The 26832-nt window shown below is 31.7% G+C and overlaps 2 protein-coding genes across 2 annotated transcripts; one reads left to right on the top strand and one right to left on the bottom strand.

Moving 5' to 3' along the window:
• The first annotated feature begins 474 nt into the window (after positions 1-474).
• On the top strand, positions 475-4997 carry LOC126772955 (uncharacterized). The gene is made up of 7 exons (XM_050493563.1): positions 475-544; positions 624-686; positions 884-946; positions 1562-1854; positions 2192-2350; positions 3657-3790; positions 4337-4997. The coding sequence occupies exons 1-7, from the start codon at positions 475-477 to the stop codon at positions 4509-4511; spliced, it is 957 nt and encodes a 318-aa protein (XP_050349520.1). The 3' UTR covers positions 4512-4997.
• A 131-nt stretch (positions 4998-5128) lies between these two features.
• LOC126772954 (uncharacterized) lies at positions 5129-25938 on the bottom strand. The gene is made up of 32 exons (XM_050493562.1): positions 25929-25938; positions 23696-24755; positions 23326-23566; positions 23096-23213; positions 22764-23018; positions 22095-22681; positions 21855-22009; positions 21535-21720; positions 21338-21461; positions 21003-21156; positions 20259-20482; positions 19861-20074; positions 18748-18944; positions 17803-17967; positions 17161-17367; positions 14483-14687; positions 13725-13911; positions 13318-13495; positions 13014-13235; positions 12767-12934; positions 12587-12691; positions 12450-12521; positions 12055-12158; positions 11379-11428; positions 11103-11301; positions 10127-10339; positions 9740-9881; positions 9286-9430; positions 8377-8555; positions 7569-7790; positions 6368-6451; positions 5129-5326 (listed from the first exon to the last, which is right to left on the bottom strand). The coding sequence occupies exons 1-32, from the start codon at positions 25936-25938 to the stop codon at positions 5165-5167; spliced, it is 6534 nt and encodes a 2177-aa protein (XP_050349519.1). The 3' UTR covers positions 5129-5164.
• Between the last annotated feature and the right edge of the window lie 894 nt (positions 25939-26832).

The raw sequence follows: 26832 nt of genomic DNA, 5'->3' as shown, positions 1-26832 counted from the left end.
AGGAGTGCCACAGGTTCGCTTGCGCATGCTATTGTGGCACCGCAGTCCTCCTTTATTTAACTCTTTAATTAATATATTTTGAGTTTTTTTTAATTGTCAAATCTAGAGAAATATTTCCATAGTTATCAAATCGAAATGTTTCCTTAACGTGCAGAACGGTGTGCGGCACACAACAATTAAATTTTATGCTCTTAAAATATTTGATAGAACAAGACAAATAAGTAGAGGGGCGGGAGATCTTATACACAAAAATAAAACGTGAAAAAACAAAAATTGAAAACATATTTATTTTATTTTATTTTTGCCTTCGATGTCAAACCTTGCACCTTTATCTTAGGTTATGTTTAGATATATCACTCGGAAAAAAATGTTTTTAGATATGACGGCGAGACTGTAGCGTCGTCATTGATCGATACGCCGATTAATCAAAATTCACAAACAATTTTAATTCTTGGTATTTTAATATGGTATGAGATGCCTTGTGTTTTACTTAATTTAGCGTTATCTCGTGTCAATATCGAAATCAGAGTTCTCAAGTTGTCCAGTACACTATATTTAATCTTTTTTCTGTAGCTCAATATCCATTTTGTAGGTAAAATAAATTTAGTGTCAGTTACTTCCAGTCAAAGTCAAATCAACAGGTCTGTCAGTTGTCACAAATGTCAAATCATCAAGTAATGTAAACGGTAAACTGTAAAGCGAGTAGTTTTTAAAAATTAGTGATTCAAAAACTGCTAAAGCTTTATACTGTTTTAATACAATTATTTACAAAGATTTCAAATACGCATTTAAAGCAAAAAACAAAATATAATACACTAATATACCTCTGTTTAATCGTTCAAAATGTCTTACGATAGTGTACATAGATTTTTATTACGTACAGTTGCAAGCCTTGGAGTTCTATCCTTTCATGATGCTGGTAAAATTTTGTCTAGATCTTTTCCCGGTAAGTTGTTAAACATTGTATTTAAATATATGTGTATATTTTAAATACGGTTCTGTTGTTACTTTTAAATTCATTTCCGGCTTAAGAATAACGACTCGCCCTACCGCCCGGTTACGTTAGAAAAGCCAATAGATCAACACAATCAATTAGTAGAAAAAATAAATTACGGTGGTCTGAAAAGCCTCTACACCACATGACTTGGAGTGTTTATTCTGTACCAAAGTATTATATATTCTACTACTGAAACAATGTTTTGTTAATGTACAGAAGTACTATATTCTGAGAGTGGTAGAGATGCAAGGTTTTTATTTATATGCTTTTATTTTATTTCTTAGCGTACTGGGGTTGCATATTGCAATTGAATTATAATACTTTTTAGAATGGTGCATGCCTACAGAAGTCATAAAAATTACTTACCTATATATTGTGTCTAATGTACTGTAGTGTTAAACAAGTTCCATTCAAGCAATTGAGCTAAAATATTGCATACACTTGGTAATGGTTAAAGTATAATCTAATAAACTAAATATTTACAAAACTGGCAGCTGGTGTTTTATCTAAGTTTTTTAATATAATCAGTTTAATACTGCTATAAATATATGTTTATTGTTTTAGATCAGAGTGAAATTTTAATTAAGGATTTAGTTACGAAGATAAATGAAAAGATAAAACCTCTTAAACAAATGATAAAGATTGTAAATGATGAAACAACAATGCAAAAGAACTTAGTATTTATCTCTTTGGGATATGATGAAGCCACCAAAACTCAAAATATGTTTTCATCAGAACAGCTAGCCTATTTCAGGGTTTTATTAGAGCAAATTATGACCACCGAAAGTCGACAAATAACTGCAACGCAAGCTAGCAATTTGGTTGGAAAAGGAACTATTGCCATGAAAGATACTGAGGTATGGCTTAAAAACAATTACTGAAACATTTCAAGTAAAATTGTATAAAATTATTATTACTTAGTATATTAATATTATAAAGTAAAATTTGACTATATATAAATATATATAGTAGTCAAATTTTACATTTAATATATACAAGATTTATATAAGAATTTATATATATACAAGATAAACTGTAAACTCAAAGTCTGTTCCATATGTGCAGATCAGCCTGTATTCCATCCACTTATTAGTTTCATAAATTAGTATTTTCTACTAAAATTCTATATAAATTTAGGTATGTCATATATATGATTAAAGCATAGCGAGTTATATCATCAAATGTTTTTTTCAGGCTTTGCTTCATCTATGGTGTAAAATGCATTACTTAGAAAAGACTGGCCATAACTATGCATTAGGCCTTCGAGCCATTCATGAGTTTGAAAGATACTTTCAAGAGAACATGCCAGATACCGTACAAAATTGTTGTCTTTGCAACCAAAACGTGTTTAGAGTAAGTTACATAAATCTTTTTTATTCCAAGTATACTGTTATTGGCAGTTTCTGTGTCTGCAATGTGAAATTCTTCAGAAGTCATTATAACAACTGACAACAACAGCAGCAACAATTACAACATTGTATAGCCTGAGGAGTAAAGATAAATAAAGTATGTTGACCTTGTATTCATTATGGTTATAGTGAGTGTTGGTATAGCTGTTATCAGATCTTTGAATATTACATTAAAGTGGATATAAGTAGATAAGTAGAATAGTATTGTAAACAAAGATATATTACTCAAGAATTCTTAGTGCATAGTATAGCAGTGTATATAATACATGCTATTTGCTAACAGGCAAAAATGGAATATATAAATCTAAGTTCTGTTTATCTTTACTCCTGCCATTGAAATGTAGTAATTAAATATTTTTAATACCATTATAGGACAAGGATAGAAAGTTTTTTATCAACATGTGTTGACATCACATAACAATTAATCTTCAGAATGTGAATGGGACAAGAAAACACAATTGCATACACAGCTGTCCTATTTATATTATTATTTAATATAAATTACATAATATATAAGCCAAGATGGCCTAGTGGTTAGAATGCATGAATCTTAACCAATCACTGAATTATCATGTGTTTAATTTGTGTTTATAATTCATCTTGTGCTTGACCGTGAAGGAAAATATTGTGAGGAAATCTGCATGTGTCTAATTTCATTGAAATTATGCCACATGTATTTTCTATCAACCCGCATTGGAGCAGCATGATGGAAGCTTTAAAAACCTTCTCCTCAAAAGGGAGAGGAGGCCTTAGCCCGGTAGGCGGACATTAACAGGCTGTTACTGTGCCTTACATAAAATATTTTATTATAATCTAACCAAAATGTTACAAATCATTCTTAAAAGACTTTGATTAGTCAAATTATAAGATTAAATGATACATTAAAGAATTAAATGAAAACATTAATACATTCTTATGATATAATAATCTGTCTGACTATAATTTTAGTACCATTTTTTTTTTTTGACATTTGATAGAAGAGATTTTTATTATTGAATTTGTTTGACTGTGACCAGAATTGCATTCACATTTGTGCGTCAAATATTGGCCCTTATTTGATTTTATTTAAACTGACAATAATTATTTAAATAACAAACGCATAAAATTAAAATAAATTTCTAATATCAAGCTTGTAACAACAATATTAAACAATAATTATTCCAATTACTATTTTATTAACAGAAATATTATTGAAATAGTTGCATAATTATTTATTAGTACTTGTTTTAATTTAAGTAATCATATTTCAGGGGTACAATTGTCCTGGATGTGATGAAGCAATACACACAAAATGCTTGAGGAATTACACTGACAAACATCACAAATGGCCATGCTGTAAGGCTGAATTTTTTGACGCCCATCTCGAGCGACTTAACTGTCAAGGGTAAAATCTTTATTTGTTGAATTTTAGTGTTTTAATCACGCTTGAATAAAGAGATTGTTTTTGTAAATTAAGTGTGTTTTGAATGGCATCTACATATATTTAGATTTTATCAAAATTCACAGATTGCATTATTTTTGTTTTTATTTATTTATTTATTCTACATAGAAGTCAGTATACAAAACTTATTCTACAAAAAAAAAAGTAAATTATAAAGCATACAAGAAGCGTTCTAATAACAGTGATTTATTAGTCTCTTCCAGGCAACCTTTATTAAAAGATGAAGGGTACGACACAATCGGATATACATGCATTTACTATTTGCTATAAATATTAATTTATAATATATCAAAACATCTTTGGGAAAAACTGATTAGGTGGATTCCATACAAGAATTGAACAAAAAAAAGTTGCCATTCTTACTCTTCTTCAATTGTATTTTCAATTCGGAAAGAATTTGTCTTTTTTAAATTCCAACAAAAAATGCTTCTAGAACAAACAGCCATCTTATGCATCGAAGTAATAATATTACAATTCTTTTATTTTCAGAATGTCCCAAACAATAAATTCAACACATCAACAATATCGATGTGAAACTACCAATGTCAGTACTCAAAGGATAGAGGATAGTAGTACTCAAAGAATAGAAGAAGATGAAGAAGCCGAAGAAACAATTATAGGAATCTCGCAGTCGATGAAGAGGAAGAGAAGATCAATGAATTAATGGGGTCTGGTAAAGTAAAAAGAGAACTTCATATATGACTGGTTCAAAGTATTTTCTGATTTTAATGCCAAATTGTTGATATAAATTTGTAATAATTATATTAATATAATACATATAACATTGAATAATTTCAAGTCTGAGACAAAATTACACTTTATTTAATATAGAAGTTTTAAACTTGGTTATTGATTGTCAATAATCTATCACCAGCTTGAAAGTAAACTCCTCAGCTCTGAAAAGAACCACCTAAAGAAACAAAACAATAATTTAAATCGCGATCATTCCCAAGGTCATCATTTTACATTCTTAAAATTTATAGGTTTTGTAATGTCTTTAGATCACAAACATTCCTTAACGGTTCTTTTATAATTGGGAATATTTTGGGATTCTAATTGAATGTAGTTTTTATAAAATAGATTGTTATCGATGTTTTAAGTAACCTTTGCAGTATTATTATTGTGAATAACTTATTTCGTTTAGTCAAATGCTTTTAAAATCCTTTGGAACTAACAAACGAATTGATTTTTAATAATATTTCATGTAATGATTTGACTATTTTTTGGTAATTTAATGTTATATATTAAATTAAAATAACAAACTTTTTATTCAATTAAATTTATAATAATAATATAGGGTTTAAGTTCTATTAAACATTAAATTGCTAAATACACATTTTCCACTTTTCTTCGAATAAGTTTTGCCGATTTTGGATAAAAATCCAATAAATATTTCCATTCGTCTAATTTCAAGTACACAATGTCAACAACTGTTCGGGCACGGAAGGAAAAATGATGCGTTACACCAACAAAAATCCCCTGTAAAGTTTAATTCGAGCTTAAAAATTATAATTACTTTATTATCATTGTTTTGTTCTAGCCATTAGCTTGTTACAAATTAATGGTTTTGTAAATTTATTTGTTATAGGTTTAAAAGATTTAAAGATTTTCATAATTATCGTTCAGCTATTCGTAGTTCATTGCTGGTATATGTATGAATATGCAAAGCTGATTGTACTTATTGATTTTCTGCATAATCTCATACAACAGTATGGATGTAGTTCAGTGTTGTAGCATGTTTGAAAGCAGGGACTGGAACTAGTCAAATCTGCCAAGAAAGTTCATGACAGGTTTTGAGAAAAAAGTAAATTGTGTTCTTTTGTATTCAATAGTAGATGCGGCTTTCAACGCGGTGAAATAGTTTCGTATTTGAAAACTTTTGTTACATTGAACAGCTTGGAGCATTGTAAGTCACCGAGGTAAGAACAAATCGGTGATCTCACACTTCCCGTGTTCAAACAATAGTTTTGAGATATCTCGAATATCATGAAATGGTAAAGTCTATCTTGTTCCGTTATCGGGTTTTAGCCAAGTCCACCTTTATTTGAAAGGGATCCGGCTCTTTCCTTTGAAAAAAAATAATAGTTATATCCTTTTGAATAATTTCACCAACATTTGCGATTTCGGCAGCCCAAACCATAACGGCCGACTTTAGATTTGCCGCATTCTTGTACTCGGTTCGTTATGCAGTTGTTAAATATTGTATGTATTCGTATATGGCTTCTTCAGCAAATGTGCCGAAAGACATATAGTATATAGTTTCAGGACAAGGTACGGTAACCAGTAATGATTTCCACCATACTGATAATGAAATCCATGTTAATTATATAACAATAAGTTAGTTTTAGGTTAGGCTCAGTTATCTTATACTCCCCTGTCTGTGTTAATATTATCATCGGTGTCATGGTTCAGTCTCATCCGATGTCCATGATTTTTTTTAAACATATTTTTTTTTCTAATATTTTTATTTACGCCTAGCGAAGTCGTTGGTGAGAGCTGTTTAAAAATAAATTGGTGTACCTGTGCCACTCCAAAGCTGTCGTCTGGTCCCAGGATATCGTAAATAGATTCTGTCAAGTTCTGATGAACCGTGAGAACTTCAACCTGAAATTAATAATTTCATTCAAGTTCTCAAGGGGTACCAGGTACATGATATAGTATACTATTATTTGTAAAATACTAATAACCTCGCAGGAACGTATTACTAAACTAGCACCATAAACAAAAACTTTTGTTCTATGACAATTTACAAACTATGCTAGATTTTTCAAAAATAGATTTTTAGTTTTTGTTGTCCTCTCTGACAGTGTTTATACATAAGTCAATCTGAATGATATATATTTTTTAACTTACCTTGAAATGTAGCACTTGTAAATATCTAGGTAGATCTTTAACAATAGGTACTAAGCACTGTGAAATAAAAACAAATTATTGACCATCACGAAAGTCTTCAACCAATGCGTCTTACCTGCCATGACATATGGTGCCGAAACGTGGACACTAACTGCGGGACTAGTCCACAAATTCAAAGTCGCTCAGCGTGCTATGGAGCGAGCTATGCTCGGAGTATCTTTGAAGGATAAGATCAGAAATGAGATTATCCGGAAAAGAACCGGAGTCACCGATATAGCTTGCAAAATTAGCAGGCTGAAGTGGCAGTGGGCTGGTCACGTATGTCGTAGGACCGATGGCCGTTGGAGCAGACGAGTCCTAGAGTGGAGACCGCGAATCGGCAAGCGCAGCGTAGGGCGCCCTCCAGCCAGGTGGACCGACGACCTTAAGAAGATGGCGGGCACCAACTGGATGCGGAAGGCGGAGAACAGGGAGCTTTGGCGCACCTTGGGAGAGGCCTATGTTCAGCAGTGGACAACGATTGGCTGTTCATTGATTGATTGTTTGATTGATTGACCATCACATTTCTTGTACGTCCTTAATCAATCAAGGCCAGTTTCGTGTCCGCACGTTGCTGTTTTTCGCAACGCATAGTTTACACAAGACCCTTCCTTGCTACCGTGCAGCGTTATTAATTTTTAAAGCAATTTAATTAATATTTTAAATAAATTAACCGTAATAAAATTAAAACCCCTAGAATAAAAGTTGGTGCTTACAGTTTAATATGGTCCTGTGAGGTTATAATGAGTTTTACAAAGAAACCTGTATATGGTATGACAAGAATGTTCTTTCTACTATTTTAACTCATGAATTTTGTTAAGAAAGGTACCTCTCCCCTGTGTATGAAATATATACACTGATCTGCGTCGCCTCGTTGAACAATATAGTTGCCAGGAAAAAAAACACAATGTTTCAACCACATAGACAGCATTCTTTTGAAATCGTCGTCAGTATTCCTAAATATTAATGATTCTCTAATATGAATTCCATAAACCGCTTGCATAACTTGACACCGAAGTCGAAATGGTAGCTTATAGACCAATTTTGGCATCTACACATGAAAGAAAAAGACATGTTCACAGCCATTCTCCATACTTAAAACACATTCATTTTATTTTTTAATAGGATTTTACCAAATATGTTTCCTACATTGTAAAATTGTTTGTATGATTTCTCAAAATATTTCAAAGGATATATATACACATTACAAATGTAGTTACTAAGTTTGTTAAACTTAGTATTTAATTTGAAAAAAATCTAGTAAGTATATACTTGCAGTTGGTTCCAATGACAAGAGGAATAAACATAAAATAACAACTTGGCCCTTTAATTGACGGGAATTTAACATTATTAGTGAAAATGAAAATGAATATTCGGTATTTATTATGGATTTATGAAAAAATCAGAATTATAAAAATAAAGTGCATATAAGTAGTTAATAGGCATAGGCGTTGTATTGTACATAAACATATATTCATTAAGAACAGTTTGTATGTATATAGCAGAGCTGTTAGCAAATTGCCTGCAATATGTAGATTTATCTTAACTCATTGGAATGTAATATAAATTAGAAAAAAATGTATATCAATCCCATAAATTATTAAATACGATGATTTTAAAGAGCCAATCTTCAATACCTGTTTTCCTTGTTGCCTGTTCCATAGCTCCCTTACATAATCCCACATTTTATTCATCTGATGGTCACTGAGATCCGTATCACGAAGACCATCTCTGAGTTCGTTTATACCGTAGTCATAAGCAATGCGAGATGATGAGTGTGCAGTTATCATAGCTGACATCTCCGATATTAAAAGACCTAGTAAAGTTTAACGAAGCAGATACAATGTTTTTTTATATGCGCCGGGAGGGCGAATGACTACTCCACCTGATGATAAGTGGTAGTCCAAACGCGACGACGACCAGTACAGTCGGGAAGAATGTTCTGCACTAGCCGCCCCCGCCTTGCCGGCCCGCAAGATGCCTCTTCACGCCTCGTTTGAAGCCGGATTGTAAGAAGAGGGGAACACGTGAGCAGAAAAAAAAATACAATGTATAATCGTTGGATTATCACTTACTGGGACAGTATGAGTCTGTAGTCATAACAGTTATCTATTGAAAGTACTGTCACTGAAAGTGTCAAGATGATGAAAATAATAATGTGTGTAGTACAAATATTTTTGAATAGAAAACAAATTGTGTGCCATCTGCACAAATGAGAAAAGCAATTTGTTTTTACATGTTTCAGAGAGGTTTTTCCAAGTTGATATATATATATTTGGAAAAACTTAATCCAAAAAAATATATACTACTATCTTAAGGGCGTTCGATACAAGTGGCTTCAGGATGTGAAAAAGAAATATATACGATAACTAGCTGCCCGTCTCGATTTTGTAAGGGAGAAATAAGTTTGTTTTTTTTTTTTAAATGTATTATTGAACCCCGATCCAAGCTTCACCTACCATAACCTAAATAAACCGTCTAGAGACCCGCAAGGAAACAAGCACAGATAATATAATAATTATATATATAAAGATAGAATAACATACCAGTGCAGAATTTTATAATAATGGTTATGAATACGGTTTCGATAACTTCAAAGTCGTTTTGAGAAGAGACGTCTCCAGTTCCTGTTATTGTCAATAAGTTAATCATGTACCACAGTGAGGCCACGTACAGCGGAAAAAAGTTTTTCTAGAAATGAGTGTCAACGTTTATTAATGTGTTCTTAATTCTTAACTTAACTTAAACTAATAAATGTAAATTTTATATGACAGAAAAAAACATATTAAAAAAAATTGCATAAAATACCAGTTTATTTTTTTCTATAAGCCATCTGTTACTAACAATCAGAAGTGCCTTAAGCTTACTAGAGACCGCGCCAAAATGTGACAGTAAAAAATAATTAAATATATTATATTAAATGTGTATACGCATAAGCACATTGACTTAATTTATATAAGTTAATATTTTAACACGAGACACAGCGCTTTTGATTTTTACCTGGGCATAATTGGCGCGTAAATTTAATTCCTTTTTTGAAATCCAATTAGCCGATTGGCATTGCACTGGTGTGAGGCAAGACATTTTGAAGAATAGACAGGCATTTACATGGGATAAGAGAGATGCCCATATTGCAATAGTTCTGTAATATTAGAGAAATTTAAACTACTCTAAATATTACTCTCAAATCATTAGTGGGGCAGAGAGAATCATGAACGAGAATAGTAAAATTATAATGACATATCTGTATAGTTAAAGAAACATCTTCAACTAGGTACTGTATTTTCACTATTATATTAATTGGAAAGAAATAATCAATCATACCAAAATAGTCTGTTCTCGTTACTTAAACAAAGGTATTTTTTATTTAGGTAAGATGTCACTTACGTCAATTTAAGAAATAAGTTTGCGGATCCAATGTTAATTTTTCTATGTTGCCGATATGTAAATAAATAGGAAATTCTAAGAAGCTGAGGGGTCCTAAGGTAGCAGAATAATGCATATTGCACAGGTTGACGAAGATTCAAAGCAAAAGCAAGATAGGATATAGGTAAGTTGGCTAAAAAGTCGCGTCTGCGAAGATGGATTTTAGAAAAGTACCTAAAAAAAAAATTGATGCTTAAGAAAATGTTCTCGCGTCGTCTTTAGGATAGCTATAACCTCATTAGCTGTATTTCGATTTACATGTCTGCGAAAAGCATCCACCAAAAATATAAAAATGACCTGATTTTACAATGCAGGCTTATGAAGATTATAATTATTTATAATTTTGTGTAATAACATATGTACGTATTTATTTGTGTTTATTTAAAATGTTCTAATAAAAGTTAGAAATTACAATAAACAAGTAAAAACGTAGTCTGACGAAATAATTCGTAGGATATTAATATTTGTTACATATTGTCATTTTATCATATTAAAAATTACAAAAAAAACATGAGTAAATTTCTACTACAATAAATCAATTACAGTACACGAGTGTGTTCGCAAAAACAGGTCCACTTGCTTTACATCCCAACTTATGGCTGCTACAGAATAACAGAAAAATAATCGGTTTGACATGACCCGGGTTTCGAGTCAAGACCTTGTTTGCATAAACTACCTACCAGATCATCGGAGCCGTTTATATATTTATTCTTTACTCAGCTACAAGGAAAGGTACAAGAAAAATTTGCATTTAATCAACGATCAAGTCAAGGCGAATGCATAGCTAATTGTTTTATCACCTGCTCTTGAAAAAGGAAAAACAAGGCAGATAATAAAACATTAGTTATCAATGATTTAAAGGCAAAAATAGCATAACCAATTTGCGAATAATATGAGAAAATATAATATTATGATTAAAATTCTGAAAGCTACTTACATTTGGCGCACTTTTTTCGGATTTAAAACATAGTCTCCGTATCTGTTCATGTATCCGCAATGCAAGTCCAGAAAGGTTTTGTACAAAAATATAACATCAAAAACGATGCAAATATAAAAGAAGTAAGTATTGGATAAAAATGCCATTTGGTAAACAAGAATCATAAAGTCCACGTACGAAAGAAACATTATTAAATAATCTAAAAGTTAAATTAAAGTTAAGAATATACAACAAGTAGGCACCTATATATTAACATAAATAAAACTATTTACGTACCAATAAAAGTGACCCATTTGCAGTCAGGCACTACGCTGCTTCGAAACCACCTATTTAATTATACATATTAATATTCTTTATATTGTTAATAAAGATCATATAAAATATATTTTATTCTGTCTCGTGGCATATTATCGCTAGACACGTATAAATATTCTAGCATAAATTTAAATTTGGAATCAATGTCATCCTCATCATCATTAACCCGTGTTCGTCCACTGCTAGAATCTCTTGAAAAGCATACAACTAAGCTCGATCTCAGTATTTTTTGGAATCAATTTATAACTTTAATTTCTTATGAGATTTTTTGTAAGTAGAAAATTTCTCCCCAAATATGTCATGCATTGTTGATGCTATACATAATATATACCTGTTCTTAATACATTCTTGCAAACGAAAGACAGACTTTTTGGACACAACTTTTATTGGAGTTTACCTAAGTATAATTATATAAGTTCAGAGATTTAATAAAAAAAAAACAAAGATAATAAAATAAATACGTAATAAGCAAGATTTCAAGTAGTGTTAAAAGTATTTTTTAATTGTAATAGAGTTCGTGTTGGATTCCAGTTTCCAATTTGTTCTTAGAGGATCGCTCTGAAACGAAATTCGTAAAGCTATGCACGAAAACGAAAGCGAAGCCCGATTGTTAAACCTGTACGTAACCTGTGTTTACCTGTGAGGCTTAAAAATTAGCCATGTCGCTGCAACGTAATCAAGATTTCCAGCTGATGTTATCGATCTCGAACCATGAGATTCAGCAATGCTTCTGTCAGGACTCTGTAGAAAATGAATTAAAATTGAATTTGTAAAGCATTCACAGTTTTCTAGTAAATGAATTTTCAAATATCAAAGTAAGCTATTTACTTTAAATTTTTAATTTACATAACATTTATAATACACACTTAGTGTTCGCGGATAATTGTATTTGACAGAAAAATAATTTGTTTAATTATAGTTATAACAGTTTGTGAGGTGTATGTACTCATGGGCCGTGCCATTACTGTCTTTTCTGTTTATTTACTGTTGCAATAAAATTTATATCATTCTTTTTTTATTGAAATAACTTACATCTAGGAAAACATTTGGGTCTATTTCATCGTCTTCATCTCCTTCTGCTTCATATGTTAATGGATACATTTCCTGTAAAAACTTTCTTGTAAAATAAATATTTTCTTTAATTTAAATTTAACTATATATTTTTTCACACTTACTTCCATGCTGTTTTTCTCAGACATAACTATAGGTAAAACGTAATCTTTCGTGGTTGTATTTACCGAATATTTAACCTTTCTCAGCACAGATGGATAACTCTAAAAATTAAAATAATAAAAAAAAAATAGTTTTAGTTTAGACAAATTTTCAAGCGTTAATTCCATCCATCATACTTTTAAAAGTGTGTAAAATTCGGCGCCTCCTATATACAGCAAGTCAATATTTCTTGATGCCAGAACATTCGACATCGTTAAGTATTTTGATGCCCCACGAATATTTCCGAAAATACCTCCTGGACCCATACACGCTTCAACTTCATTAATGTTCGTGATAATATCTACCTTAAAACGAGAATTTTAAAATTAATCTACCTATTTAATGTTCCATGACCCACAATATCAAAAGTTGTCATTTACATACCTTACCGCGGTAAATTATGTACATGTCGCTTATAATCTCATTAGACTTCATCACCATATAGCCTTTTTGAAAATATCGTTCTTTAAGTTTTTTTGCAAATGCTCTAAAGAATGAATATTCCACATCTTCAAATAACGGTATTTCGCGCAAAGTTTTTTCATACATGTATAAAACAGCGTCTTCATTTAAGTTGGCATGTAGTTTTCCCAAAATTTTTTGATGCTTTTATGGAATACAGAATTTATTAATTGGCAAATAAATAGCAGCCCGATACGTCATGAAATATTATGTAACACAAACTTACCGACCATCCCCCAGTCCTTTTCCATTGATATTTCCAATAGTCAATAACGGATTTTTTCAACAGATATGGTGCTTTCTCTCGATTTAAAAAGAGCACTAAATGTTTTAAATCTTCTTGATAGGTTGTAACTACTTGATCAGCCATTGCTTTTAATGATGCTATGCGAGCGTACACATACCTATTAAAATAATATTATATTACACAACATTAATATACCTACCTATCTTATTCGTTTCTGACAACGTATAACTACGTTAGAAGCTCATCGATGCATATTGCCTAACTCTTAAAAACCATATTGCTTAATATGATTATCCCCTATACCTTTATTTTGTATTTATTCTCTTTAGTAATGTTAGTACCTAATTTAAGAGGTCAAAGGCATTATGACGAATAAAATCACCCACCCAAAAAACAAAACGCCATGTATGTTGATGCAAATCGAAAGTATCATGTGGGCGGTGTCTTGGGCAGTGATATCACCAAAACCAGCGCCGGTGAAACTTGTAGCTGCCCAATAATAAGCCAGCAAATATACCTTAGTTGGAGTTAGGTAGGTGTCTTTAAAAATGTTGCTACCGTCTATCCACGAACCTGTAAGGAAGTTTGTAGTTGTTATATATTTAATTTGTTAAATATTTTTGACTGCCTCGGTGGTCTAGTTGCTAGATATAAGGCCTCTGACCCAGAGGTCCTGGGTTCAATTCCCAGGTCGGGCCAATAAAAAGTTATTGAGTTTTTCTGTCTGAAAGCAGCCCGGGGTCTGGAAGTTGGAAGTGTGTACGCTCCCGTGCCTCGGAAAGCACGTAAAGCCGTTGGTCCTGCGCCTGAACTCTTTCCGGTCGTGTCGGATCGCCGTCCCATCGGATTATGAGAATTAGGGAATAGAGAGTGCACCTATGTTTGCGAACACACTTGTGCACTATAATATCTCCTGCGCAGTTGGCTAATCTCTTTTGAGATTGGCCGCCGTGGCCAAAATCGGTCTGGAGGACATTATTATTATTGTATTTAACTTAACTAATTATTTCCCAAATTCACTACTGTTATTGACGTGTCTATCATACATAGATATGTATGTACGATATATACGAATTTGTATTTTATAGGAAAAAAAGGATTTTTTTGTATTAAAATAAAACACTGATTCTTTATTCAAACATACCGAGTTTACAGATCATGTTTCCATCTGGATTGTAAGTTGTTGTCATAAAAGGTCCACGTAAGGATAGTTTTTCAAGCTTTCTCAAGAAATCATCTTTGTCATAACCAACTACGTATCTACACGTCAACGTTATTAATATTGAAGTATAAAGGTTTAGGAAGAAAAGCGTAAGTAAAAGAAACTGCACCACGCTCATGAGGTATGCCTAAAAATATAGTAAGTACAATTTTTTAAAGTACTTTTATGGACTTCATAATAAGTAAATATTGCTGCCGGGCTGAAGAGGAGGTTTATTTTTAAGGTGTTTGCTGCTTCAATATTCCATCACTCTGCCCCAATGCATGTTGGTGGATATATGGCAGATTTCATCCAACGCTTGCCATCTTCCACACGATGTTCTTCTTCGTTGCCAGGTATGAGATAACATACAAATACAAATTAAGCACCTGAAAATTTGTGGTGGGCTGGATGGCCCGTGATCTTTGGTTAAGATTCACGTGTTCTTACCATAAATCATCCCGGCTTAAGGATTGCTTAAAAATGTAGTATAAATTATTCATTTATAATTCACATTATCACGCAGTCTTCATAACAAATATTCGATTCGAGGTTTTGAATAAATATGAAAAGATCGTTTTGTATACCAAAATTATAAGCCCGACTTATATAAATACCTGCATTGGCTCAAATCTTTTGAGTCATAAAAGAAAATCGATCCCGCGTGTGCTTAAAAGACAATTGTAGGAAAGCGTTCCAATTGATTTTATTAATTCAATAAATGAGAAATTAAGTCTCTAGAATACGAGTTATACTGGTATTGAATACGTTTTTACATTTGCTTTTGTATAAATTATACTGCAATAACGTAACAATAATGGATATCTATTATTGTGATGACAACATCAATTTCCTACATTTTAGATATGAATTTTAAAGTAATTCAGTCCAATACGGACTGAATTACTTTAAAATTGAGTAATACACTCAATTATGTAGCGTGCTCTGAAATAGGTATTTAAGGCTAAATAAATGCAAACAATAATGGCGACGGAATATTATATACATAACTTTTACCCATTTTTAAAGATGACCCCGGACAAATAGAGAAAAAAATATTGCGAAGATTGTTTTAATAACTTGCAATTAATCATATTAACTTAACAAGCCTTACATATTTCTATAGAATTCTGTCTTTCTATTTTACTGACAATATCTAATTATTTAAGAATAGTATCGTCATATCTGTGTAGTTAAATGACTATTTTTATTTATAGCTGATATCATGCGTGAATTCTTAAACCAATTGTTTCAATTCAGTAGCTAACTAAAGAACAGGATATTTTTAATGATCTATTGTTAAAAAAAATTCCCGTAATGGTTGTATTGTTCTGTAAGATTGTATTTGATTTAAATGTTAAGCAATAATTTTTCAGTATTAAATGTACTCTGACAAGGCACTATAACTATTTATTCATGCGTGTGTGAAACGCGTTTTGGCGTTATGAGACAAAGCTATCTGTTGCTAATTAAATGTCATCGAAGTATTATATATAAATATAATCGTTAACAACTCGCCGGAGGAGACGCTATGCGCACCTTCTCCTCCCGCCGTAAGTGTTGCTGGGGCTAGGGGTATCTATACCCCGACAAACCCCTGGGATTTGGAGGTCCACAAAGGCGGGCCAACCGTCGAGGTGTCATAGTAGTATGCGCAAAAGATACGGGATCTTTTATACATCCTTCGAAGAGGAGGTGTCAGTACCGCTGGAGTTTAGTGGGTCTTGCGCTTTACATGGGGAAAGGCGTAAACGAGTTTTTCTGGCATGAAAAAAAGTACAGTTAACAACAGTACTATAAAACGTGTTCTGTAAAACCTTTTTAGATGCGTGTGCATTAAAATTTTAATAATCTATCTCGCATATATAATTTTGATATTTCACGTGTCCTGCGGTGAGTTTCGAGTTTGTTCTTACAGAATAGATCTAAAGAGCAATAACTAGAATAAATTATGCATTGTCAAGGATTTTTTATGTTCCTATAGCCTATTGTGATCGAAAAAGGAGTAAATATAAATAAATCTTAGATTTTCATGTTCCTTGCGATTTTGTAATAGCCCTATACACTACAAACAGTTATTGATTAACATATCTTTATTTATAACACAATACGGTTCCACTTTACTATAAACATTTACTTTAATTAAACTTCCAAAATTCCAATAATTAAAAATTTACTGGTGGTAGGGCTTTGTGCAAGCTCGTCTGGGTAGGTACCACCCACTCATCAGATATTCTACCGCAAAACAGCAATACTTGATATTGTTGTGTTCCGGTTTGAAGGGTGAGTGAGCCAGTGTAATTACAGGCACAAGGGACATAAAATCTTAGTTCCCAAGGTTGGTGGCGCATTGGATATGTAAGCGATGGTTGACATTTCTTACAATGCTAATGTCTAAGAGCGTTGGTGACCACTTACCATCAGGTGGCCCATATGCTCGTCCGCCTTCCTATTCTATAAAAAAAAAAATTTAAAAAAATTTCGCAATGAATATCGCCAATATATATACCAATATATAGCGTCCATTTAGTATTGAAGTTGCTTATTTCTCTTTACGGCTACGGTGGTTGTAATAGGCTATACAAATATTTATCATAACCATAATCTAGGGCTATACTTACTCGTTTTAAAGCGCCTATAGATTCCGCCCAAAATGCAGAATAAAGTTTATAAATTTGTAAAACATTAGCCATCCTAATGATACAATGGTACACATGATAATTGATCACATGATCTTCTTCCGTGTGATTTTCGTCATGTTTTGGAACAAAAAGCATCCATATCGCGTACCAAGGAAAACATGTGAGTAGATCTACTGCAAAGGTTCTCTATAAGAAGTTAAATCGTTAATATATGGAAATTGGAATGGAATTTGATATATACCCACTTATTATACTAAAAAATATCTACAAAAATATAAAGTGTGCTTCGGAAGCAGTAAGTACCTATGTATATAAGCCATGATTTTTTTCCTGTTTTCGAGCTAACCCCCATAATAATAACTGAATTGGCTGTTAAGAGACCTGCAGTGCTAGTAAGTAAAAATTCACTTTGTACCTCTTTCGTGAAATGTTAAGAATCGCATATTAATTATATACGCATATTATATCAATGTTAATTATGTGAACGTTATAATTAATATTGATCATTAACGATTTTCGTTCTGGAATGAGTTACGACTTAGTCCTTACAGAATAGCTCAACATGTTTATAGTTTTTACACCCTGTTTTTGTTATTATGTGTAAATAAAAACTATACATACTGTTAGATAATTTTTTGCAGTCAAATAAGGATGGTATATAAGTTGATTTTTGGGTCCATAGAAGGCTACATGTAGCATTAGATATAAATCAAAGTAGCAGATAGATTCCAACACAACGATTGTTATATTAAACTGTTTGCAAGTCGGTGCCATTGATACGACAATCTAAAAAGGTGAAGTAGGAAATATAAATTATAAAGAGCATTGCCATCCCGTTTTTTTCAAATCTATATATCTATATTAATGTAAATTGAATGGTAATATTAAGCCTACGTTAGTGTTTCCGCGTTTATCTGTAAACTATCTCTATCATATGTTCAAGTTAAATTCCTGAGACGATCTAAAATAAATGTAGACTTCGTTAGGACGTATACTAAGTAAAAACTGGTTTAATAAACACTGCGCATAGGCGCTTGACTAGCTCATTAGATAAAATTTTAGATCTTATTTCTTAATAGTTATTTGGTACTAAGTTGAAAAATATTAAAGATATTTGCTCTTCCTTTATCAAATTACTAAAGACACTTAGTTTGTCACAACGGTACTGTAGATTAAATTAAAATTTATATATTAAAGTTCGAATTTAATTTAAATATATATTAAAAATATATTGAGATTTTCAAAATATAATGACAGGAAGATGTACGATATTCGTCAAACTAGTTCCATTATATTTTATAATAAAAAATGAATTGACAAAAAAGTCTTGCGTTATTAAAGATTCAAATAAAAAAATATTACATGAAAAGTATGTAACAGCCTGTTAACGTCCTACTGATGTCCTAAGATCTTATTGTCCCTTAGGAGAATATTTGGAGCTTATTTCACCACACTGCTCCAATGCAGGTTGGTGTATGAAGTACATTATTATGTATATCTCAGAATTGAAGACAATACCAATCAAATTATTTGCGAATTAATTCCGTATGAATAATAAAAACTTACTGGTATCAATAAACTCAGCATATATGCGGTACAGACTCTAAGTAGAGCCCAACTTTTAAGAAACATCCCATCTGGTTTAATTGCGATTGGTAACAACAAATAAGGAGAAACGTTATTGAACACATCAAATTTTTTGAATGATTGCAAATAACTCTCTCTTTTCTTTCTATAGTCATCCCATACGTTAATAAAAGAATCTAAGATAATAAAAAAAAAATAAGTAAATATTTTTTTCATCTTATAAACTTGATTTACAGTTAATTTCAGAACACTATTCGAATGTGGTTTGTTTTATAAAGATGTGGCAGAATTTCATCTGTCACATCCATGTCACATCATGTTTCGATGACGATATTGTCTAACCTTCGTGTACAAGTTGACATAAATTAAGTATTTGACGGTTATGAATCCACAATCTTGGGTTAAGATCCATATATGTTAACCGTAACAGCCTGTGAATGTCCCACTGCTGGGCTAAAGGCCTCCTCTCCTCTTTTTGAGGAGAAGGTTTGGAGCTTATTCCACCACGCTGCTCCAATGCGGGTTGGTGGAATACACATGTGGCAGAATTTCATTGAAATTAGACACATGCAGGTTTCCTCACGATGTTTTCCTTCACCGTAAAGCACGAGATGAATTATAATCACAAATTAAGCACATGAAAATTCAGTGGTGCTTGCCCGGGTTTGAACCCACGATCATCGGTTAAGATTCACATGTTCTTACCACTGGGCCATCTCGGCTTATATATGTTAACAAACCACTTAATTAAACAATTATACTTCGTTTGAAATGTTTTGTATCTTTTTATTTATAATACTACTCTGACGGGTAGATGGGTCATCTATTTGCTAAGTAGTTATCATCGCCCATAGACATTGGCGCTGTAAAAATATTAATCATTCCTTACATCATCAATGCGCCACCAACCTTGGAAATCAAGATGTTATGTCTTTGCCTGTAGACCCAACCGGAACATAACACATCGTATTATTGTTTGGTAATAGAGTATTTGATGAGTTAGTGGTACCTACCCAATGGCTTGCACAAAGCTATACCACCTATGTTAGGTATAAACAACAATAATTTTATAGTATCAATAAATAAACTTACCATTAAAGAAGTCTTGAACCATATTTGTTATATGTTTTCTCTGTTTCTGAGCTCTAAGACGGTTATAATGTTTCAAATATGCGTCGGAGTTTTTATATTTTGCTTGTTCTTCTATTTTTTTCATCTCATCATCAGTAAGCAAACCTTCATGTTCTCGCATATCAGGAAACAGGTTCAATGCTGATGTATATGCAAAGTGACTTATACTTATCAGCTGAAATAATTAAATCTATTTAATTATTTTTATATTAAATTAAATAAATATATATATAATACTAATATTAAATTATTTTCATTAAGTCAAATATACTCTCACGCACAAATTCCTAGTGCGACGAACCTCTAAGCTAACCTAACAGATGTTATTGTTAATATGCACTGAATAAATGATCACTTACTTTGCAATGTGTCAGAGTAATTACAGTACTGACAGCCGGCACGCCGTACAACAATACTAATAATCCCAGATGGTTCCCGGGGCCAATGACACGTTCTGTCTTCGTTTCTCTCATCTCGATAGATGTCACCAAGCAGTAACCGCTCTCAATGATATATAGCTCTCTTGTAACGGTACCCCCGTAGTAAACTATTTCTCCTGGTGGCAGGATTATATCACTAGCAGCTACAATATAAATAATATTGATTATATTTCCAAGTTTTATTTTAGTAAACATAGGAAAGAAAGTCGACAGCATTACAATTACAATTAGAATAATAGTTATGTTTTAATTTATATATATTATAAATAAAACTAAATAAAGTAGGTTGTTTGTTTCGGCTTATATTTTAATATTGTTTATATTATATATATATTGTTTATAATACATCATGGTAAAATGTATAATCATATTTTATCTGGATAAATAAATAGAAAGATTCTAATATTAAAATACAAGAATGAGTCATAAATAGTATCCCTTGCATCAAAAATACCATTTTTACTATTCAATAAAAACCACGTTAGTAACTTTTCAAAGGCGTTCGAAAAATTTTACCATCTGATCCAATTCGGAAGCAGCAGTAATTAGTTTGCATCTGCATGCATGCATTATTGACAAAACTAGGTCGAGCGTGTAAAACATTTTACACACTAATAATTACATTACTCAAGACCTACTAGTTATATATTTATATATACATACTCTCAGTAAGCGTATGAATGAAAGCTTTATTTTTAACTTGAAAAAATCTTATTGAAGTCAGCGTCTTGAATCTTGCCTGATGGAGTACTTTCTTTCGCAATTCATATGGCACAACTGTTTTCTCAAGCCAATTTTCACCGGTTAGTTCGACGCCCTTAAAAATAGTCATTTTTTTAACTTAAGTCATTTATAAAATAAAATAAGTAAAAAGTAAAAAGAAGGTTAATTAATTATGGAATCTGGTAGATCAATTCGAATCCAAATCTCAATCACATATGTCTGGCTTCATACAACTTTTCAACAAGTTTAAATAATTATGTACACAAAATTCTTACCGAATTGTATTGCCATTGTAACTCGTAAAAAGCCATTATCCTAGATTTAATTGCTGGATGCATATTGTTTTCCTTCATAAATTTATCTATTGTCATTATGACTTCCAAAAAAGCCGTTTTTGTTCTAAATAAATTTATAGTAAGTAGTTTTGTTATTTAAGTTTAAACAAGTGAAAAAGTTTAATTTAAGATGTTACCTGGACCAGTGTGTTACTACAGCTGAAAATTCAGAGACACAGTAACCGGATAGCAAGACACCATACAAGCTGAGAAATGCAATGAATCCCATATCATATTGATCCCCAGGAATAAAATCTCCGTATCCAACAGAAAGCAAAGTTGTAGTCGCAAAATATATACCGGTTAATACGGGATATTTAGCTCTAAAATATAATTTATAACATGACGTTTAAATATCATTGCTAGTATTTAAATAGAATCGTGTGAGTTTGTCGAACTCAAGCCTAAAAATAATTTTAGGCAGCACAAATTCTTTTTATAACAAGTGATTACATACTTGTTCGATGTCATACCGCTTCTTTGATCTTCCCAGGTCAAAGCTCTAGCGAACCACGAATTTTGTGAACATCTATTTACGAAACAGGATTCCATATACAAAATCACACCAGACCAGTAACATATAAAGCCAATATACACGCAATATTTAAGAATCTGAAAACGGCACTCGGCATGGTTACTTTTTATTGTGAGTTCTATGTATATGTGTGTGTATTTAAGATGCTTGTTTATTCGTGACCTTGACTATTATTGAGTTCGACAGTAGCCTTCGTTCCAGATGCTCAAAGAAATTTGATAATCTCCAGACGAGACACAGTTTTGTTCCTTTACATAAATAAAAAAGATGGTTCCTGTAATTGTCTAGATAAGACGCGTTAGTATGTATTGTTACGATATATTCAAATGGAATTATCGCGACAACATCCATATAGAATTTCAATGTATTCATTCTATAATTTAATATTTCAACGAATGTTTTTATATAAGCCCTTTTAGTTTTCACAGCAGTTACGATTGTTATGAGTACATTAAGTATTAAAGAAATATTTATTACGATTTCTGCATAGAAAAACGGTCCCGCTGGAAATTTTCTTTCGAAACCAATAAAATAAGGATAAACGAGACAAATATAAAAAACAACAAAAAGCATATATCGTTCCCAGTATTTGACAAGATTACAATCAAATTCTAATATCCAAGGAAATTTGGAATTTGCGCAAGTAAAGTTACTCGTCCGCTTTTTAATATGTTCCGATAATATATAAAGATTCAAACAGTTTTCATCGAGTTCGTCATCTTTTAAAACGGATTCGTCGTCTGTTATACCTGTAAGTTAATTTTAAAAAACATTCCGTTTTCAATTTAAAACGAAAATCTTATTTATAATAAATAATAACATTAGAAATACCTTGAATATATCGTAATTTTTCCTTTAAACATTTTATGCTGCTCTTTTTCCTTTGTTTTGAAGCATAAATATTTAATGATAACTGTTTGTAGCTACCCTGTTTATGTTTCTTACGATGACTCCGATTAATTCTTTCTTGGATTTCATTTCGTATTTCAACAACTAAATCTGGGTAAGTTATCATCAACATTATAAAGTCAGTCTTATTAAGAACTTGACATTCAACGTATGTTGCAGCCTTAACTGTACATCGCGCTGTAAATGGACTTAGTGATAATAACCGGCGCATAAGATTTTAATAATATTTTTTTTTCCTTTAATATATTTTTTACCTGGAATATTATATACCAGAGAAATTTCTCCAAAACATGTTCCTTTGCCAAAAGATATCATCGGGCTTTCATCATCTTCATCAGATAGTAATTCTAAAACGCCGCTCGTGATACAAATCTTAATTGAATGAAAACAAATGATATGTTTATTATGGAATCATTGTGCTATGAATAAATAACATTTAAGAGGCAAAGTGTAAATATTTAACAATGCAGAAATACAATATTACCATAATAGTCTTGCTTTGATTATGATTATAAACAATGTCACCGGGTAAATAAAACTGGTGAGTCATGGTCACTGATAGTCTTCTAAGGAATGCTTCCGGAAGTTTTCTGAATAGTAAAGAACTGTAGAGAGGCACTGCATTCAGATCGTAAGCAATTTCCATTTGTAATGGAGCAGGAAGAAGTTTTATAAGCTTAGGCTTAAAAACACCTGACTTTTGGTACCAAAGATCCTCGTAGTACCTACAATGTTAACTAACCTTCGTAAGAGAATATTAAAAAATAATAATTATGTTAAACATTCTAAACTTAATAGTTATGTAGTTACTTTGTATAATTACAATAAAGGATAAATTAAATAAAAACTCATACCTTATAATACGTTTTGTCGTATCTGCATCCATTTTTATCAATGACAAGTGATTTTTTATTTTCTTTAATTGCCGTACATACTTTGCGCGTCTTGTAGTAATTGTTATAAATAATGAAGTTAGAGAACCTACGAATACTACTGTTGTTAGCAAAAAACCGAGTAAAACAGCAATTGCTGCTGTGATTCTCTCATTGGTAGTCACTGGATAAATATCTCCAAATGCATTTGTTGTAAAAATCATTACCGACCAATAAGCTCCGACAAAATACCAATCAAACGTTGTTTCTGTAGGCAAATTAACGACGGCAGCGGACCACGATGACTGTATTTTGTAAATATCAAATTGTCTGTACGAGAATAAGTACCATATACAAGTCCAAGTGTGTACTGACAATAGAAATAGCATTAAATATTGAGCCAAGAAGGTCGTCCATTGATTCGTGCCAGCTTGTGAGGATTTAATGTAAGAATATTCAATTATTCTGTATACTCGTGCGGTTGCCATCATTGGTGCAATAGCGTATATATTAAAAGCAGTATGTTCTATGGTTATTATCAAATATAAAAATGAGTACGGCACTGCCAAAATAACATCTATAACTACTCGCATTGTTTCTGGTTCGACTAAATTTAATGTCTTCCGCCATTTTTCAAAGAATTTTAATCCAAAAACAATTATAACATCAACAGTAAATACTAAATTCAATGATATTATAAGTATTATCATCCAAATGGATCTGTTCTGCGGCGTAGTAAAAGTGTAAAGGCATGTTTCCAAAAAGTAAGCGATAAATATTGATGAAAGGTTGAAGAGATTCCAAATAGGATTAGTGTAAATCAATAGGATATAACGTAACTTGTTATTGTTGAAATCAGACCTACATTCTTGCAGTATAGCGTAAGTTTTCTGCTGTTTTTTTTCATCAATTTCCACCAATATATTGTGAGAATGTTCATCCGAAAAGCGACCAATTGAAGGCGGATTAATGAAAACATTAGGCTTATCGTTTCTTCGTCTATACTTATATATACTCAAGCTTGAATCTTCATTTTCTTCATCTGCTGATCAAATTTATAAACATAAAAAGAAATTACTGTATTTTCTAATATAGGCTGAAAATAAATAATAACAGTTTGCAGGGGTATTTTTATTTTTTCAGACACTTTTAATAACCAATTTGAGTGAAATATAATATGTTTTTAACATGAGATACGAAAAATATGCTTACACATTCTCAAATCTTTTCCGTTAATTGAATTATAACGCAATAAAAATATGGCAGTACGTTATAATCTAGTAGGCGAATTAATTATTATTTTGCTGTATAAACTAGTAGGTTTCATCAGATACGATTTTATTAATCCTACGTATATTATCGCTGCAATAAAGGTTTACGTTTTAGTATCAAATGATATTTGTACAACATCACTTTCGCGTGATCAAGTTTCGTTGCCATTACCAAAGATGTAAAGTTTTGCACAAAGTCACTACGGTGACGTAATGTTTTCCACGCTTGAGTCGTAGGCCGAAAGCCGGACATGTAAGACTAAGACGCAGAATGTGCACACGGCACTTCAACCTACATAAAAGAGCATAAAAATGCTTTCAGAGTTAACACTTTTTTTAATCAAATCATCTATGCTGATTTATACAGCTATATTACCCTATATTAAGTAGTTTACAAGTACTTGAAAACTACCAGCACGACAGTTATTTTGTACACAATGAATCATTGATAGGTAATAAAATAATTAATAAGATAATTTAGTAAGAAAACTGTTTCGATATCTCTAAAAATGCACAAAATGGCAATTATTTAAAAAAGGTTTTAATAGGAATCAAGTTTTTATTTCTTTTCGTTTAATTAAATTATTTCTCCGTACCTTTCTTGGGGTATATTTGTTGGTGAAAGTGTAATTTACGCAGCAACTGGATTTGAAGTCGTTTTTCTGATCAGAACTATTAGCGGCGCCATTTTATTACCATCTTCGTATAATCAAGTTCTAAAACGTTTGGATAATTAAGCTCGGAGCGGGTTGCCATAGGTGGTTCGGGGCCGCGTAATGCCGGTACATTTATGGTAGGCCAGCGCGTGTATTGGTGAAAAATGTTGTCATAAAACTATTTAAAACGCCTTTAGTATTTATCAGTTCTTTGAATTACTGCGAAACTAGTAGGTGGCAATTTACTTAGAAGAGTCCTATTTAATTATCTTATATTAATATTATTACCTTCTACCATTGATAGAGATAAATATCAGAATTTTCCAAATATCTTATTGCACTACAATTCAGTCAAAGTACAAAGTAACCACGCAGACTGTTGGAAATTTAAAATTGTAAACGCTACAATTGTATAAAATGACGTACCTTACGGCCTTACTTATAAACGTTGCTTAGCGATTGTTTAGTTACACACTGTTTGCTTTCTTTCTGTAATTATTGATTTGACATTCGAAAGAAGTAGACAATATTGTTTAACTTGTCACTCGCTAAACAACGCTTATAAGTAAAGCCGTATTTTACTAATTATTTACATATATGTTAATAAAGTAACAAATATACTACTGCTTTCAAGAAAATATTTACAAATATTATTATTTATTGCCTTTAATATACCATCTTCAAAATCTAGTGTAATTAACAACAAGCAAGTTTAACAAGCTTATATATGTATTTGTATGATATTATTTGCAATATATTATTTTTTAATAGTTTTATTTATTGACAGTAATTTTTAAACGTGTTTTTGCAATTGAGGAAGTTGTACATAATATTACAAATAGTACCTATTATTATTATTATTTGTAATGATTTTATAAATCGTGTGTTGGTTAGTAGCTTTGATTTAATTTTAAATCGGATATTTATATGATAAAGTAAAGATATTAATTTCAGATTTTTTACTGGTGGTAGAGCTTTGTGCAAGCTCGTCGGGGTAGGTACCACCCACTCATCAGATATTCTACCGCAAAACAGCAGTACTTGTTATTGTTGTGTTCCGGTTTGAAGGGTGAGTGAGCCAGTGTAATTACAGGCACAGGGACATAAAATCTTAGTTCCCAAGGTTGGTGGCGCATTGGCTGTATAAGCGATGGTTGACATTTCTTACAATGCCAATATCTAAGGGTGTTTG

This window comes from Nymphalis io, chromosome 13, assembly GCF_905147045.1.
Source record: "Nymphalis io chromosome 13, ilAglIoxx1.1, whole genome shotgun sequence".
NCBI classification, from domain to species: Eukaryota; Metazoa; Arthropoda; class Insecta; order Lepidoptera; family Nymphalidae; genus Nymphalis; species Nymphalis io.
Note: the sequence above shows the minus strand (reverse complement) of the source record. Positions and strands in the feature narration are given on the sequence as shown.